The 17,094-nt window shown below is 43.3% G+C and overlaps 1 protein-coding gene across 2 annotated transcripts in view; it reads left to right on the forward strand.

Annotated features, from left to right (window-relative positions):
* LOC135898644 (DNA-dependent protein kinase catalytic subunit-like) overlaps positions 1-17,094 on the forward strand; it is a 193,693-nt gene that overhangs the window by 163,972 nt on the left and 12,627 nt on the right. For both annotated transcript variants that reach the window (XM_070523647.1, XM_070523648.1), the window contains exons 80-90: positions 564-652; positions 736-823; positions 1,458-1,613; positions 2,725-2,793; positions 5,665-5,797; positions 8,397-8,464; positions 8,559-8,779; positions 11,128-11,214; positions 12,288-12,422; positions 13,572-13,773; positions 15,449-15,637. In XM_070523647.1, coding sequence (XP_070379748.1) covers positions 564-652; positions 736-823; positions 1,458-1,613; positions 2,725-2,793; positions 5,665-5,797; positions 8,397-8,464; positions 8,559-8,779; positions 11,128-11,214; positions 12,288-12,422; positions 13,572-13,773; positions 15,449-15,637 — 1,437 coding nt within the window. The remainder of the gene's footprint in view (positions 1-563; positions 653-735; positions 824-1,457; positions 1,614-2,724; positions 2,794-5,664; positions 5,798-8,396; positions 8,465-8,558; positions 8,780-11,127; positions 11,215-12,287; positions 12,423-13,571; positions 13,774-15,448; positions 15,638-17,094) is intronic.

Raw genomic sequence — 17,094 nt, forward strand, 5'->3', positions numbered from 1 at the left:
GTTGTTCTGCATACTATCAACGACATTCGGAGGTGCATCTATGCAGACAACGCCACCATAGGTAACCTTCTTGTGAATGTTGCTGTGTGGCTATAAGAAAGTGGCAGATTTTTTTTAAGTCTGTAAATTAGAAAACAATGTTTTAGCATGCTGGCAGACACATATCACTGTACAGTATACTAAATCTCACCAATAAAGTGGGAGTGGCACCTGCAAAGCAGTATTGTTCTTGCATTTACTTGTTTGGCGGTTTTGGTTTCCGAGTCATGTAGACCATTTGCCTTTAGCCTAAATTTAAGCTCCTCGCAATTCTATCGCTCGAAACCTTCTATTTAGGTCAGATGTTTGTTGGTTTAGATTATGCGATGCCCAGATTATATGATGTTTTCAGGTGTTACCAAGAAAGTTCTATAATCGGGGTTCCCCTGTATTCAAAATCCAGAAAACACACTGCAACTGCATTTGCATATTTTTTTACTAAGTCTTGTGAAAACTCGCTTTGCTTTAAATGTACTTCTCCAGACTCGGCTAACATGTCTCCTTGTTTCCCTGTATTCCCCCAGGCCTTAATCTACCCTTTCCGGGTAAGCTCCAGTGCTTACACATTTGAGTGCCCAAAGACAAGGAAAGCCTGTCAGAACTTTGTAGGCCGGTATGTTTTCGACTGCTTTGTAGCTGTATGCAACAGGTTCATAGCTGCTTGAAAGCTGAACATTTGTTCTGTCTCTCTTTTAGCCTGCAACAGGCCATGGACAAGGTTCCACTTGTCAATGAGTTCATCAAAGCTCTGGAGCTGTTGCAGTTCCCAGATATTGCATTCAAGGTGAGGAAAACAGTTTGCAATATGGATCCATTGGAAAGTGAAATGTCAAGCAATATAGTATGTATGCCTTATACATTGCACAAACATATTAAAATGCACAGGATGTTTTTGTGTCTGCTACATTTTCGTAGTCGTACGTCTTCCTAATAAGATCAACTTCTAATTTAGATCCAAAACACGTGCTTCGACCGTCCGTGAACATGCTTAGATTCTGCCAAACAGAGGGCAATGCCACACCTTGAATGAAGTAGTTTATACTTTACAAGGTGTTGCTCCTCATCCATTTCTGAGTCATAATCTGTACTGAGGCACATTGAGCAACTCAAGCAACTCCTCACAGATCACGTGAAACCTCACGAAGAAACATTACTGAAGTGTACTAAGTGTTACCGTGTGAAATGCCTAATTCTTGTAAGCTACGAACCTGACAAACAAAAATTTAAACTGTGCAAACTAACGAATAAATGTTGTCATTAGTTCATGCAAGTGTAAGTTTTTGTTAAGGTGCACCAACTCACTGAACAACAAGTTCTTCTTAACTTGATAAGGCAAATCTACATTCTTTACTCCCTGGCCAGTGCACACATATTTTTTTCTCTGTGTGCTTGAATGTCGGCCATGCTTGTGTCTGTAGGACTGGTACGAGTCTGTGAAGGACGCCCTGAACGAAAAGCAAGGCCCAGCATCAATCAAGGAGCTGTTCAAGAAAATCGTCTCGCAGCTTCTGGTGTGCAGCCGCGATTCTTCAAGTCGTTCCTCGTGGAGTCGTGTCTATCAGCGTTTTTCTGAGGTACGTTCCGACATCTTGACGGCGTTGCCTGGCATAGGGGACCCACGCATCCGAGCCCACAAATTAACAGGGGGGAAAACTATTGATTTCTTTTAAGTACGCAAGTTTACGGCTACTGTTAATTCAGTTTTGCCCTGTGTTGGATCTTGTGGACTGGTCGTCATTATCGGCTTATTTACGGCTAACGCAAAACGAACAACTCGACTGGTGACTTCACAATTACTACCTCTGCCTTGTATCAGTCGACTCCATCTAGCGGTGGCAAATTATCTGATCACGTCGTTCCATCTAATCTCCTGCTGTACTGAGTTGTGTTTCCTTTTCCTTTCTGGTTCTGTATGCCCATTTTGCAAGTAAATTGCCAGTCATCTGTTCTGCAAAAGTAGAACATGTAACTGGTGTAGCTGAAGGATGAATGTTTCATCCCTAATATCTTTATACTTTACTACTATATACTCATGCTATAATACTATCTATGTGATTTTTTTTTCTTGCTAAAGCAACGCTTTATTTGAAAAAGAGATTTTGCACTTTTTGGAGGTGTGTAGAAACAGTGTCCTTGTGCCCAAGCAAAATTTCGTCTAGTGCGAAAAGCAGAGAAAACTGGAAAGCATGCAATACATAAAAGACAAGCATACTTTGGAATTGAGTTTTTTCTTTTTTTAATTTGTTGTTGTGCTGGCGGCAGTGTAGTCGTATCTTGAAATTTGAGATTCAAGGTACCTGAAAATCAGTTATCAACGCCCCATGAAATTATATTTCCAACATTGCATTCTTTATGACTTACACCTCGTAGCCATCTGTTAATAATATGTTTTCAACCTGTTTTCTTCTATTGCTTCCCCAAACAGTGCAAACTTACCTTTAAATGAAGAAACTTTATTACCCTAATTAGGGTTTGTAAAGTCTCAATCTATTTACTCTAAATGTAATTGTGTATTTGAAACCAGCAAAATAAAGAGACAGTAGACTGGCGAATGGTCATCGTAATGTGGTTAAAGTGCTAAAATGGTACCTTTTTAACCATTTTTAGCCTTTTGACAACCCGCACAACGTTATATTTTAAATGTCTGAGCCGCGCTTTCTCTGTTGTGATCCTCCTTTCTCACAGAAAATGAGAGAAAAGGTGATAGACACTTTTGGTGCCCAAGGTGAAAAGCTTGCTGCTATGACACCGAAGGTAAGCTCCCACTCTGTCTACTGTGCAGGAAAAAGCTTACAGGATGTACTTGTGCTAATGCTGCACATGTCTAAGGGCCGCACCCCCAACTTGACAGTTGGGGGCGGTCGATGGCAGTTGGGTTGTTGGGCCAGTGGTCATATGCGCATGTTTCGATGATGTTCATATGTAACACCCAAGGTTTTACCAACCCCAGCTAAGGGATTGGTTACTGGACAAACGTCTTCTACTTGGGAATCTAGGCCACAATGCCTCATGTTTTAGACACTGCTACGCAGCTACTGCATGGCACACAAGTCCAATTATATAATCAAATAAGCCTTTTTTTTTTCATTTCAGCACTTAATAAAATTAACAGGAGAATAGAACTGGATGTAATAGGGTTTGAGCACCCACCACTGACATTAGCCGATCCTAAACAACATTTAGTATCGTAACGGCCACAAGCGAAGGTTGTTTGTCCCCCTCTTTTATTACTGCATCCTAAGATCACATACGTAGACGCAAATGTACAAGGTTTGCATACCTAATGTAGAAGCCACATTAGTAGATAGCGATCACTGAGTCTTAAAAATGGCTTTGCATTCCTAAAACTTCTCTTAGGTTGTCAGGGTGTTCCTCCTCAGCAACCATTCATAGACACACACAGGATCAGCTTTCTGAGCATCAACAAACTGTGAAATGGCTTCCCTGAAATACATGTGCTCAGGCCATGCGTCCCACGGGATAAGGCTCCTAGCAATGGATAATGATGATGGAGTTCCTTTTGGCATGATTACGCTAACAGGCCTTCGCTGCATATGATGCTCCTCCCATAATGCTGGGTATCATTCTGCAGCCCTAAGTAGGCTCGCATCTCACATCAATGGAATAGTGTTATTAGATACACTGCTGCAAATACTGTCATATGTACTTACAGTTGTGCCACATTCCTGAGCAGTCAACTAACACTGAGTGTGTCTCGGATGAATTCTGAAGGGGCACGGTGCTGCGGTTAGTGTCATGTCATTGAAGCATCGTGCGTCGGCAAGTATGGCCGACGGAAAAAGAGAATGAGCCGAAATGTGTGTTTCTGCCCAGTCGTGAATCTCTTCTTTTTCTTTTTCTCTCGACGCAACATGTCTGTTGAGCGAAACAGTGTGCAACTTTCCAGCACCTGTGTCAAAGACACACAGTAAGTTTATCTTGTTCCGATCATGAACAGCTCAAGAACACAAACTCGTCGTGCTGTGTCTGCGAATGTGGCCATCTATAGCTCATAAATCAAAAGTGAACTACTATGACTGTATTGCTGAAAGCTGCTGGAGTTGATTACCAGCATTATGAAACATAGTTACAATGCCAAGACAAAATACCAGCACCCGTCCTGTGCATTTCGTGCTTGTGTTTTGTCTTTATTAGTGATGTAACTATGTTTTGTAATGCACTGTGTGGCGTTTCTATAAGTTCGCCACTAACTTCTATGCCCTGTATTCATGTAGCACCACCATGCTTATGCTTTACACACTTGGACATCATTTGTAGCAAGGCATGCTGAGACACAACTTACTATTTTATTTCTTTTATGTGCTAGTATGTGGGTATTTAGGGTGGAGCAGTTGATTTGACCATTGTGAACTGAAAGCAATTGTGTGTTTGTATTTCTGTGTGGTTAAAGAGAGATATAATTGAGCATTAGCGACCTGCATTTGTTGCCTATAAGACCCTGTTAACTATATTTCAATCTACAGATGCTTATATCGGCATCTTTCATCTTCAATTACATAGTCCTACAGTGTAATACAGTAGAACCTCGTTGATATGATTCCGTTATGTACGATTTCCAGGCATCAATGTTTGTGAATGAGAACAGAAAAAAATTACCCAGTACAGTTATGCTTCTTTTTTACCGATTTGTACGTTTCTAGAGAAGGCAATCTCTCGCCACCAACGTTCAGTGCGTCGCCAAGCTGCGATCGCATGCTACGTTTTGTGGCCATTAGATGTAAACAAGAAAAGGTAAGCAGCACAGGCGATCCAAATAGTAGCCAGCCCACTGCAGCAGCTTTCCCGCAGTACTTACCGGCCCGTCTAACATGAACACGGCAGTACACGCTGTTTGCTTTTCCGGTATCAGCAAATTTTTTTCCCAGTCGTCGCATGCCGCATTCACAGCTATTGCCGCCAGCCCTATTGTGGTAAGCACCTTCACCTATGTGTCCCGCGGCACATGTGACTTAGTGCCATTGGCAGCAGACTGCACGCTTTTAACAGGTGATAACCCAAACACGCTGTTGTTCCTTGCTGTAAGCAGTGCAAAGTGAGCACCGTGTTTCGCTCAGGCGATATTGTAGGCATCGTATACCAGCATCACCCACAAGCTCCATTTCTTTTTGGTTTTGCAAAGGAAAACGACAGTGCGCAATCGAACGACAATGGTCGCTCGGGCGCCACCAGCTCTGCACACATCGGCGGTCTCGTGCCACAACTATTCGCACCTAGTAGGCATGTCAAAACGTCCCGCCAAAATGCCCCGCTCAAGAAAGCTGCTGGCCCCAGGCCGAATTCGAGGAACGCAAACGTAAGCTTGCCAAAGCGATGATAACCACCGCACCGTATCAGACCACTTGGCCCCCAGCAGCTGGGCACACGTCGGCGTCTTGTGCTGCAACGACTCGTTCGATCTATCACATTACATAGGTGTGAAGTAGTTTAAGTCTGGCAATTTTTTTAGTGACTTCGGGTCGTACGTTTTACTTGTCAGCTTTCTGTCTTTCTTTTTTCTTTTTTTTTATGTATGAACGTGGTTCTTCTGTGCAACACAACTTTGAGTGCTCGTGCCCTTGTTTTACACATTTTTTGCTGTGTTGTCTGCCTGTCTCCTTGCTTCAGAAATTTCAAGAGCAGTACAACAAGATCATGAGTGGCTACAAGGCTGGTGAACCTCCAAAAGCACTCAAGGACATCTCCCCTTGGCTCAGCCATTTCAGCTCTCTGAACCAGGAGCACAGTTTGGAAATCCCAGGTTTGTGTATCAACAGGCAAAAAGAAAAAAAAAACAGATTAACAGCGACAGAGACTAATGTCGAAACGGTCAGACAGACAAATGCTATGGCATTTTAGTAGCCCTGTCTTGCAGTCAACGAGGGTTGCGGTATAGGCTGTTGGTGGTCCACCTTGCAAATGTGAGGCGCACATATTGTTCGATGTGTCTTCTTGTGTCTTTGCCATTTTTTGTGCGTCACCTTGATGCCTGCAATGCCTTGTGGATATGCTGCTTTGATGCTTAGCATGAGGTCAATGGCTTAATTGCTTGCCCTGCTGGCATCATTGCGAAAAAAAGAAAAAGAACTGCGTGCTGAGATTTTGGTGCACACTAAATGACTTGGGGCGGTCAGGATTGATTTCCAGCTGCGACGTAATTTCGGACTGTGTAACAAGTCTACATTTTAGATAGTGTAGACCTAGACCAGCCTTCGTTCAAATTATATTTCGTTTGAAATACAAGTTGATGCTAGCAGCAAAAAAGCTAGCAAAAGCTCATTTCGATAATGAAACTCGAAAACAATTGCCGTTGTCACTCGCTGGAAATGATGCCTAACCTGTAATGTTGAGAAACAGTATGGCACGTTAGCATGACCTTCGAGATACGGTGGCGCCCTCGGCACGGTAAAAATGTTGGTGGCAGTGTACTGGGATTTGAGTTGTATCTGCTAACTACCCACATCATCTGCTAACATGCTGCTTAAAGCTTGTTAATAAAAAAAAGATAGTTTCCAGCTCCGCAAACATTTATTTGATAGTATATATACAATTAATTGATTACCAATTTAGCCTAAGCGAAATTTTACTGCACTATGCCTTTAAAGGGGCCCTGAAACACTTTTTGAGCATAGTGAGAAAACATTGCTGATCTGTTAACGAGGCTGCTATGAACATATGAGCCAAACATGATTGCACTGCATGCAGCAAAGAATTTACAATCTCGTGTGAAAAGCAGCGAAAAAATCGCTTGCTCTCTCCTTCGGTGTGGTGCCATGTAGCGTCATCGCAAGCAGCTGGAGCCGCCAGCAGCTGATTTCGTGATCGCGTGCACATTATCAGTGATACAGTTATTTCTCATTTGAGTTAAATAAATGACATACTGTATATATGTGTGCTTGTGTGATCCTGAAAAGACAGAAAGACCATTTCATCTTTGCACTGCCGGTCTGCACACGGCAGTTGTGCATTGCCGCATCTGCTTCGCACGGCGTCCGAGATAAATAGCGTGCCGTAGATATCGCGGCCGCCACGGGGTGCCGGCACAAGCCGTCTTGATCCAGCATGCTAGCGGGCATGAATCAAAGAGCCAAAGCCACTCATCAGTCCAATAACTGTCTAACTTCACTTGTGCTTGAAGGATTTGCGAAATTTTTTATTTTTGGTAAGAGATTGGTGAGGTGACATTATTTAATAGCGATGTCAGTTAAAAAGTGTTTCAGAGCCCCTTGAAAAAGTTCTGCATTGCAGCTTTCCTCATAGCCCAGCTTTTTTGGGAAGTTCGGTGCTCCCAGTCATATCTTGTTGGTAGATATATAAATTGTAGAAATGTAGAAATAGTAAGGAAAATGAAAATGGACAGAAAGACAACTTGCCAACTGGTAGCGAGTTTCCTCATCCACTTTCATTTTCATTTCTCTCATTAGTTCGACATATTTTTTTTTATATATATATATATATGTATATATTATATAAACAGTTTTCCTGGCTTCATTGCCTTTGGCTTCATATAGCTGCAATTAACAAAAAATCCAGTGCCTCGGTTCTCCATATTCTCCTCGCTAAAAGGCTTCACATCTCAAACGCCTTTAATTTGACACTGCATAACTCGAACGAATTCCACATCTCTCGTTGGGTTAGAAAAAGCCAACTGCACTTGTTTTATTGGCTGCATCTGGTAAGTGTTCAGCTTTGCCTGTGCAATTCTGAGAAAAGCATGTCTGCCATGTGCTGCTTCGAATACATTTTCAACTTCCAATTTTTTCGACTTCTAAAACAACATTTATTGAATGTGAACATGCCGAACTCATTCTATGTCATCATCGCTACTAGCCTTGTCGCTATCTGCCATCCTCGTTGCGGCACATGCAAAAAGCATCTTCCGTTGCCCCCTCCGACGATGGATGTTTCTCTCATCTGTGCCAAGGTCCCATCCGGCTTGAACTTTTGACAGTGCCTCTGTGGCTAGCACAACTTTTCGTTTGAAGGCGGCACTATAGTGGCATCGTCTGTTTGATGCCATTATGATAACACCACGCTGCACCCCAATAAGAAACAGCTCAAAATGGCGACATGGCTTGTGTACTTCATTTGGCTACTAATGCGGCTAGTAGCGGCTGCAATATTGACTTTTCTAGATGCTTCTAGCGATGCACCATACTTACCAATTTCAATTAAAAACTGCATTTTTAATATCCTAAAATCTAAGTCGACTCTAGGGTTTCATATATGATTATATATTTAAAAAAACTATCTGTCTAGATTCGAACAAATTTGGTATGTGGCCAGTGCATTGTCTAAAGCTACTGTTCCCGCCTGTTTACCTAACCTTAACTCATTTTTTTACTCCAACTAACTCCCAGGCCAGTACACGGGCAAGGGGAGGCCAATGCCAGAGTACCATGTCAAGGTCTTTGGATTTGACGAAAGTGTAAGTCTCTTGCCTTCTCGTTTTATGCTTTCTTAAAGCACTTGTCACTTGGACTATTCGCACAGGAAATGATAATTCCCTTACGTACGTGCAGATCAGAGTGCTGCAGTCCAAGCAGCGGCCCTGCCGCATCACCATTCGCGGGGACGACGAGAAGGAGTACCGGTTCCTAGTGAAGACCGGCGAGGACCTGCGCCAGGATGACCGCATCGAACAGATCTTCAAGGTCATGAACGATCTGCTCCAGAAGGACCCTGTGTGCCGTAGCAAGCACCTGCAGCTTGTGACTTACAGCGTGGTTCCACTGACGCACAGGTGCAACATGAAACTGAATGTGGGGTTTCAAATCTTAGTTCATGTGCCATGGTAGCTCAATTGCTATGGTATTGCGTTGCGGAGTTCAAGGTCGCGAGTTCGATTCTGGCTGTAGGGGTTGCATTTTGATGGGGGGGGGGGGGTGAAATGCAACAAACACTCGCGTGTTTGTATTTAGGAATGCGTTCAAAGAACCCAGGCAGGTCAAAAATCAATCCGGAGTCCCCAACTATGGTGTGCCTCATAGTCCAATTGTGGTATTGGCACGCAAAATTTAATTAACCAAAGTGCATGTTCTTCCTTTGCCCGATATCAACGGTCTTTGCTAGGAGCACTATTTGCCTTTTCTTTTCATTTGCAACAGTACCTGTTCATGGTTACTTCGTTCAGATATGATGGTGTCTGCCTCAGCAACGCTTCGGAATGGGCTGGTTGGTATTTAGTAATTATTAAACTGTAAGGCGTCAGGACAAGACGGGGACAAGAGGACAGACATGAACTAGTGCTGAATTCTGACTAGGCTTTATTAAGTGACAATGGCATGATTAGGTATATATACAGAGAATGCAGCAATAAAATGAAGAAAAAGCAAGATGGTTTTCACCGCTGCACATACAACAAGGCACTGCTGAACTGCATGTGTAGGCATCCAGACCTTGGAAGGGTCTTGTTGCAGTTGCAGAATATGAGGGGATAGAGCATCCCAGTCAAGTGGAGGAACATACGCCCTTTCTTATTGGCAGTCCAACTACTTTAGTTTTCTCTATGTGTGTGGAAAATAAAGCTAAATATTCTGATGAAATGATGAAAATAAGCAACAAGATTTGAATGCAGTAGTGTAATTTAAGAGCTTTCATAAAAGCTTGCCATTTCCCTGGTTTACTAATTATGTGTCATAATTACAACAGCATGCAAAACTGAGGCTTAAAGGGCCCCTCACCAAGCCCCATAGCAAATTTTCGTTATACGCTGAAATTTGTTACAAGTCCTCGAGGGAGCGTTCTGCCTCAAACGTTTTTCGAATCGGCTCATTAATAGCCGAGATAGAAATATTTCATTGCTGCGCACCCGTGATTTCAGGAGGCAAGCTTCATTGCCAAACGAGACACACTCTCCACTTGTCCCATCTAGCTTCCGCAAGTGAAATTCCTTCCCCGTGTTCTTTTATACCGGACCTCGAGGATCACATGACGCATATGTCATAGGCCCCGCCTTCATTTTGTTTTTTCTCCTTGCTTTCTTGCGGCATGGTGCACTTCCGCTGACAGCATCATGCGCGAGCTGTTGTGATTGTCTCATTTTGCGCAGTGCACTATTTATCACGAGGAAACCTGACTAGCGGTATAAGTCAGTGCTACACGAATACTGAGGCAGACACAAGCAGACCACAGAGTATGATCCCGCTCTGGAACAAGTTAGAAAATGTGATAATTTTGGTGTCTGTGCAAGCAACTGCACGACGTGGGAACAAGCAGACGAAATGGAAGTACATTTCTCTTCTCTTGCTGCGGTGCAAAGTAAAACAAAAACATGCAGACATTCGGTTTGTGCGTTTTATTATTTGTCTAAGCTTTAATTCGTCTATTCAAGCAACACATTAAACAAATAACAGATGTTGCCTTGAATAATCCTTGAAGTCACGTGTCACCACGAGCGATGTCACAGTGCAAACACATGTACGTAGGCACACTAGCACATGTACGTCATCCTCTGGCTTGGAGCGCGACAGCCACGAGGAGAAGGGAAAATGACGTTCGGTTTGGAATTTCAGGTCTTTTTGCGGCACGCAGTGATGTAATACTTTGCAGACACGATCGTTATCGCACAATGTATGCTCTGCGCTTGTCAGCTCAAAATGGCCAGGCCTGGTGAGGGGCCCTTTAAGAGAGAGACAAAGGCATGAAAGGTATAACCGGGTGCGGCCAAGGCATAAAACACTCACATATTGCATTTTGCAATCATAACCGTACAAACTTCCGGAGCACAGTATCTGCAAAGAGAAAAAATTTGTCACAGCCATTATGTTGGTTCTCTGATCAAAGAATGTCATGGATACTTCCCTGCATGGTTGCCACATCTTCCACAAGTATTCCAGGCCAAGAGCCATAACCATGCAGAAATTTAACCTTTTCGCAAATTCTGTGCTCCGAAAGCTTTTGTAGTTGGCTGTACAACAGCACTATGACTTGCCATACTTTCCAGTTCCTCTGGTTTGCCATTCTTCTAGTTATGTACGCATTGATTTGATATCTGCAGATACCTAAATTTACACACACTTGTTGCATAGACATTTATTTTGCCACAGTACCTTGGGTTACATTGAGGCATCTGCTTGCACTGTACTGCAGGGTCGGACTAATCCAGTGGCTGGATGACACGATGGTGCTGGAAGAGTTCCTCAGGCAAGGCCTGACAACTGAAGAACTGGAAGACATGTAAGCTTGTGCTTTCTTTTCATGCCCAGGTCATGAGGCTATTGCAGTGACCAGAACTTTTCCTCTAATAATATTAAAATAAGATTTCTAGCGTATGCTGACTTTGTTTTTGTTCAGATTTCATAACAAGATGGTATTTTTGGGGGTCTGAATTGTTCATTAAACCACTTGTCATCTTTACTTATATGGTATGTACAAAAAGAAAGAATGAGGAACTGCCATCATGAGCCCGTCAGGTAATGTTAGTGGTGCCATCTGGTAGTGAAGAGTGATAGCAGCATGCCAATAGCATGGCCTCTGAGATTGCATGGTGCAACCCTCCGCCACACCACCCGACCTCTGAGGCCATGGTATCCCTGTTTAGTGTTACATGCCACCACGCCATATGTGATGACATTTTTGTTAATTTGCTTCTGGCCAGAAGCACTGCTTGGTCATGCTCTTCTATTAAATTTGGCCTCCACGTTTACTTCTGCCTAATAAGAATAACCAAAAAAAGCGGCACTGACAAGAAACTAATCAAAGAAAAGAGAGGGCTGCCTTTTCGAGCAAAATTGTGAGCTTCAAGCATGATGTATGGGAACAATATTTGGCTCAGGTGCTCATGACAGTATTGTCTGGCAGATAAGTTTATTTATGTATGCATCTACCTCACGGCTTTTTGAGTTTGGAACAATGCTTGAGGGCATGGTTACAGAAATAGCAAAAGTGAGTAGATGGTACATAGCAAAAAAAATGTTAAATTTGGTCATGTTTCAAAACTTCGTTGCAGGGCCCCTTTAATAGCCAAGCTGTCTGCATCAGCATCCATGGCGTAGTGTCAACGGCCTGTATTCACAAAAATTTTTCCTGATAAAAGTGTTCATAAGAACAGGTGACAGTCGTTTGTTATGTTGGACATGCTACTTCAGGCAGTCAAGGCTTTGCAAATTTCGCTCCTGGAGTTGGCGTCCACCTCATTTTAGTGCTCTTTTATGCCATTGAAGTTCATCATTCAGTTATTCATCATCAAGTTATTCATTTCTGTCACACGTATCTGTTCTGCGTTTTCGACGTTTTTCTTCCCACATTAGAAACCGAGTTCCAAGCAGCTACAAGCTCCATAGTGTTGACGATTACATGAAGGCTTACGAGACTCAGTCATGTCAGAAGGCAGCCCTGTCCCGCTACCACGGCTGCCTGCGACCAGCCAGCAAGCAGGCTCTACGGTGAGTCTGACTGTCCTTTTCTTGGAGTTCAGTACCTTTAGCTGTGCGTGTAACTACGTCCCCCTGCATTGTACATGAGTGTTTACGCATGCTGTTACCAAGTACCAAGAACTGCCTATTCCAAAACGGTTTTAGAGCGAAAGCTTTACTGACTGCGAACTTGCGATTTCGTGGTGGCCGTGCCCCAAGGAGGCACATGACGTCACAACGCGTTCCTCGCCACACGTGTTCCTCGTCGTTGCGTTCGCCTCCGCTCGCTTCGCCAGCTGCATCGCATGCCTGATAACACGTCGGAGGATTGAAAAGGAGAGCTCACGTGCACCGCAACCACAGCTGAGACGGCTGTATGGACGGCGGCAATTCTGATAAGCAGGAGGAGGCCTGGAATTGACATCGTAACGAGATGAAGAGGAAACGAATCGCCCAGGAAACAGACGAACAGTGCGCCGAACGACTGGCTTAACGCCGCAACATCGCTAGACAACCAGACTAACCTAGACTTGCAATCAAGATTAACCAAGGCCTTAGCCTTCGCTACGTATATCCTGACATAACCGAGCTAAGCCACTGCCAATTTCTTATTATACAGATATAGTATTGTGATAGATTACATTTGTGATAGCCTATCAAGATGATAGAAGCAAGCGTGATTTCATTCTATTAATAAACTGTTAAATTTTAATTGCAGTTGTGCTTTACTTTTCCGAAGTGACATGCTTAGTTGGGGCAATCTTGCCATTCTTGTTTCTATTTTTTCTTGATTTGATTGGTTTGATTTGTAGAATTTAATGCCCCAAGGCAAAACTGAACTTGTAATAGAGATTGTAGTGGAGGACTTCAGAGTAAGTTTGACCAGCTGGAGTTCTTTAACACGCATCTGAGGCACAGTACATGAGTGTTTCTTGCATTCCACCTCTCAGAATGCAGCAGCCATGATTGGAACAGCAATAAACCCTCGACCTGGTGCTTATCTGCAAGACACCGTAACTATTGGTTCATCACACAGAGTCTCTCCTCATTTTGTGCATAACCTGTGACTGCCAGCCTGCAGAAAACAGCTGGGAATGATGCAAACTGACACACTGCCGCATTGAAGCGTTAAGATGATGTTTATTTGTTTTTCCTTTTATTGTCACCCATCTCGTTTAGGAAAGCCCTGCTCGGCCTCAGTTCTTGCCCGGAAGCCTTCTTCGCTCTGCGCTCCCGTTTCATCTGTTCCCATGCAACAATCAGCATTGCTCAGTGGGTGCTGGGCATCGGTGATCGCCACCTTGGCAACTTTCTGGTTGGAACCAAAACGGGGCTTGAGATTGGCATCGACTTTGGCTATGCCTTCGGTGTTGCCACACAGGTGAGACACCCTTACCATTGTAATGCGTGTCTTGCTATGTCATTGTTCGGGCAATGCTTCCAAGGTGTTAGGGAGAAAACATGTTGTCTGGCTATCTGTGCTTGTGAAATGAGAAATGTAACAACACTTTCACTGAAGTGAAAAGAGAATGCGAGAAAACAAAATTGATAGAAGGCATATTCCTCTTGCATCATTTGTCATTGTGGCGATAGTGGCTTGATTTATTCCCAGACACGTGATTTTGCGGCCAGATTGCTTTCAGCATCCTGTTACACCATGATCACGCATCACAGTTTTGTGTAGTTAGGTCTGACAGTTGTTCTTTGCAGATTGCTTTCAGCATCCTGTTACACCATGATCACGTATCACAGTTTTGTGTAGTTAGGTCTGACAGTTGTTCTCTTTTCATTCAAATATAATCTGAGTGTGACATTACGTCATAGTAGAGTGCAACGTTTTAGCTCATTACATTAGCACCAAATTGCACTTGCGTGCTTTTAATGCTTTGTCAGCTTCATGTGCCTTTCACAGAGTGTTGTTCAATGTGTGTGCTGTTGCGGTATGTTTACCTACTAAGTGAAATACCGTTTGCATCATCCAAATAAGCATAGCACAATAAACTGTGGTACTTCTATGCTGCTTTATGGTATCTGCATTGCGATTCCATGACTGACACTTCCAGTCACATTGCTTTCATTGCAAAAAGCATAGCATCACTGAATTCTAGCTGATGCATAAATGTCAGATATGCGTGGGACACTGCCATTCCACTGGAAAGTAGGATTAAGACGAATACACAGAAAGCGTCACCTCCACTTGCCATCATCACTGTTATCAGCTTAATTTGTGCTGCTGCAGGATGAAGGCTTCTCCCGGTGGTCTATATATATATATATATATAATCAACTCCTGTCTTGGCCAGCTGATTCCATTCCTTGCCTGCAAATTCCGTAGTCTCATCACATCACCTCGTTCTCTGCTGTCCTCTGCTGCGCTTGCCTTTGCATGGAACCCATCCTGCAGCTCTAATAGACAACCAGTTATCCACCACTATGAAATAAAAGATCAAAAGACCACCCCAATTCCACTTTATCCTTGTGATCTTAACTAGAATATTGGCTACCTCGTTTGCTTTCTAAGCCACACTGCTGTCTACCTGTTTCTTGGCGTTGCACATATGTTCTTCTGTTCCATTGCTTCTTGTGTGCTTCTTAGTTTTTTTCGTTAACCTCCAAGTTTCAGCTCCACATGTTAGTTCTGGTACAATGCAGTGATGGTACACTTTTTGAGGATAGTGGCAAGCTGCTGGTCATGACTTGGTAATGCCTGCTGTATGTGGTCCAACACATTTTCATTCTTTTTTAAATCTCCTCATGATCAGGGTCCCTTGCGAGTAATTGACCTAGATAAACGCACTCTTGCACAGCTTCTTGAAGCTGACTGCCGATCACAGAACCTTGTTTTCTTGCCGGGATATTCATCGCTAGTATTCCACACAATAATCCTCAAAACCTACTCTGGCTCTCCGCTAAATAATAATTTTTCTGTGACTATATTGTCTAAGTGAATATTCTTGTTCAAGATAACCCCCTTGTCCTGAGAAACCTTACACTTGATAAAGCTAAACTAACTCGACTACCCTTAATTTATGTTTCAACCTGTCTGACTGTTGCAGTTTTTGCCTGTGCCAGAGCTGATGCCGTTCCGGCTGACTGCCATGTACACAGCCCTGGTTGAACCCTTTGACAAAGCGGGAACCATGGCCTGTGCAATGCACTACACCCTGCAGGCCTTGCGCAGCGGCTCCCGGTCACTGCTTGACATGATGGATGTGTTCGTGCAAGAGCCAACCATTGACTGGCTGGTAGGGTCACCACTTTTCATCATACACGATGGCACACCTGCCAGCCCTCCCAAATTTCCCCTAAACGTCATGAATTCGGGCTCATTCTACAATTTCATTAATGTTTCGTCAAGGTTTTACGAAAAAATAAATTCTCACAAGAAAGAAATTCTGCTCACTAAAAAAATATCACTTGTTGGTCTGCAACTGTACCCTTAAGAATGTGATTGTCGAAAGACATGAGAGAGGTACCCGCTTCGAGCAAGTTTATTCAGACAGGAACCTGAAGCAGGCAAAAGCAACACCAGCAAAGTCACTGGAGAAGAGACCACGATCTAAACACAGTGTCTTGCTTGTCAGTGTGTGCTGTTCCTAGTTTGCTTCTGCTTGAGTTTTGCTTCTAAAAGTAGATCATCTTTAATAAAGTGCCTACGTATTCCACAAAAGGCGTGCACTTCTTTAAGAATATGTGCACTTCTTTATTAAGAATAAGAAAGAATTTAACAATGAGAAACATCTCCTCCCCCCCCTCCTCCTCCTCTAGTATCATGTCTGCAGGATGTTTACGAATTGTAAAGTTTACAAATTGGCAGGTATAGGGTAGCTCCACTGGCACCAAGTTGCACTTCAAAACATTGTTGCAAATTCAACTCCCAGGGTGCATTTTGACACACTCTGCATTTGTGGGCAGTAAGTAAAATTGCCTTTTCAAGGAACCTGTGCTGTCTATACTTGGAAGGTGAGCTCTGAAAGTATACCTTATCAAAAAAAGAAGAAAGAAATACAGTTCTGGATAGCTTGTCAGCATGCTGCCTCTTATGCACGCGCTTACTGATAAAGAATGTAAGTACAGTTAAGCCTCGATATAACAAACTTCAATATAAGGAAATTCTCGGCATAATGCAGTATTTAACCTTTTATGACTTTGTGTCCACAGAACACCACATATTTAGAACCTCAATACAGTCAGATCTCAAAATATCGAACACGGATATATCGAATTATTGCATACATCGAACGCTTTTTATATCACCTGCAAAATCGCATGCATATTTTATTTTTTATTTCGAATAGGGTCAGACGTAAAATGGGTATATTGAAAACAGACCATGTGTGCTCTGTTGACAGGCGGTGAGCTTTCCTGCAACACCTTCAAAGATAACAGCGGCGCGATGGGCGTTTCCGACTGCTGTGCACTATAGCTGCTCACATTGCTTGCACCAAGGGCGCCATTGGAACTTAGCTACATGCACATGCGGAGGCTTGGCTAGTTCGACAATGTCGATGCATTGCATTTGCGGCGCCGACTCCACCTCAGTGCCGCATTCTGCGCCTGCCATGCCTTGTCAGGAATGGCGGTTTGTTTCCACAAACACAAGAAACAGCACACACTCACTGGTCTCACTCATAGACACCACTTAATGCTTTGTTATTGACAGTGTTTCAAAATGCTTCGATTGACTAACGTGGAAATCACA

Source organism: Dermacentor albipictus, chromosome 8 (genome assembly GCF_038994185.2).
Source record: "Dermacentor albipictus isolate Rhodes 1998 colony chromosome 8, USDA_Dalb.pri_finalv2, whole genome shotgun sequence".
Classification (NCBI taxonomy): Eukaryota; Metazoa; Arthropoda; class Arachnida; order Ixodida; family Ixodidae; genus Dermacentor; species Dermacentor albipictus.